Source organism: Meriones unguiculatus, chromosome 4 (genome assembly GCF_030254825.1).
Source record: "Meriones unguiculatus strain TT.TT164.6M chromosome 4, Bangor_MerUng_6.1, whole genome shotgun sequence".
In the NCBI taxonomy this organism is placed as follows: Eukaryota; Metazoa; Chordata; class Mammalia; order Rodentia; family Muridae; genus Meriones; species Meriones unguiculatus.
Genome location: NC_083352.1, coordinates 83293360 through 83294899, shown reverse-complemented (window position 1 = coordinate 83294899; position 1540 = coordinate 83293360). Strand labels below are relative to the sequence as shown.

General features: G+C 46.8%; 1 protein-coding gene across 1 annotated transcript; it reads right to left on the bottom strand.

Moving 5' to 3' along the window:
- Positions 1-551: 551 nt before the first annotated feature.
- LOC110550164 (proteasome subunit beta type-3-like) lies at positions 552-1169 on the bottom strand. Its single transcript, XM_060383230.1, has one exon. It carries the CDS (start codon positions 1167-1169, stop codon positions 552-554), a length of 618 nt encoding a protein of 205 aa, XP_060239213.1.
- Positions 1170-1540: the final 371 nt, after the last annotated feature.

Sequence of the window (1540 nt, the reverse complement as noted above, 5' to 3'; positions counted from 1 at the left end):
ACTCAGTAAAAAAATGACGAACATTCAGTTAAACAATTCTGAGGGTGGACTGTGGACCAAGAACACTTTTTTTCTTTTTTTTTTTTTTTTTTTTTGAGCAAGGGGAGATGATTGTAGTCACTGGCTGAGCAGAAGGCAATAAAGTGAAAGGTCATGTTGCACATAGTACTGGGTTTCACAAGAATTTTTTAAAATAAAAGTATATACTATGCTTCAAAATACATATTTTTTTTATCGGTGTGCATGTGTGTATGTGTGAGTTTGCATGTGCATGCAGGTTAGATGCCCTCAAAGGCCAGAAGAGGGCATCAGATCTCCTGGAACTGGAGTTACAGGAGGCAACTGGAGTTGTAGGGAGCTGGGAGCCGCCTGATGTAGGTGCTGGGAGCCGAACTTAGGGTCCTCCGCAAGATCAGCAAGTGCTCTTAACAACTGAGCCACTTCTCCAGCCCCCTATCCTGTGTTTTTTTTTTTTTTTTTTTTTTTTTGAAAGAAAGGATATTTTATTCAAAAGAAAAACAAGAGAATGAAACTGGGACCAGGGCATAGGGTTAGTGCATCTGGGCCTTCAGTGTCCTGGTGGTGACCTTGTCTTTTTCAATGATGTGGACGATGATGCCCATGCCTGACACGGCATCCCGGTGCACAGCATTCAGCATGGCCTGGGAAATGGTGTCAAACAGGTGTTCTGAATCCATGTTGGGCTCCCAGAGAGACTCACACCTCCCATACATTTGTTTGGAGTGGGTGCAGCTGATTACAAAGTCATCAGTCCCCATGGGGCAGCCAGTGAGGTCTAGAGAACAAAGGAAGGGCTTAAAGGTCTTCAGGTCCAACCCAGTGATGACAGGCTCTGTGTAGTAGGGACCAAACCGTTTCTCATATAAGAAGTTGGCCACCATGCTCATGAGGGTGTAAGGCTTGACTGGCCGACTTTCCTTCAGCTCATACAGGTTCAGCTGGAAATTGAGGCCCTGGACAACAGTCTGGACATCAGTGGCCATCCTGGCCAGGCCTATGTAGAGCCTGTCACCCATGGGAAAGCTCTTCTGGAAGTCTGTGGTCACCATCTGGGCTTGGTTCCTGAAACACCTGTCTGCAGCAATGGCCACACAGTTCTTTCCCTTCATGGCCATGACAGCCCCTCCATTATAGGACAAAATAGACATGATTGAGCTGTAGCAGGACTCCGATCGCCACTGTGGTGCCTGCAAACCCGCTCAGGATCTCTCTGGGACAACACTCTCACCGAACCCCCTATACTGTATTTTGACAGTGTTCTCCCCACTCCTTCGCCTCCTCACTCTTCTTGTCCCCTTCATCAGCTAGTGTTTCTCAACCTATGGGTGACAACCCCTTTGGGGGGGGTCACATATCAGATATTTACATTATGATTCACAACAGCAGCAACATTACAGTTATGAAGCGGCAATGAATTAATTTCATGGTTGGGGGGGTCACCACAAGATGAGCTGTTAAAGGGTTGCAGCGTTAGGAAGGTTGAAGACCACAGCTCTAGAGACTTTCTCTTCTACTTCTG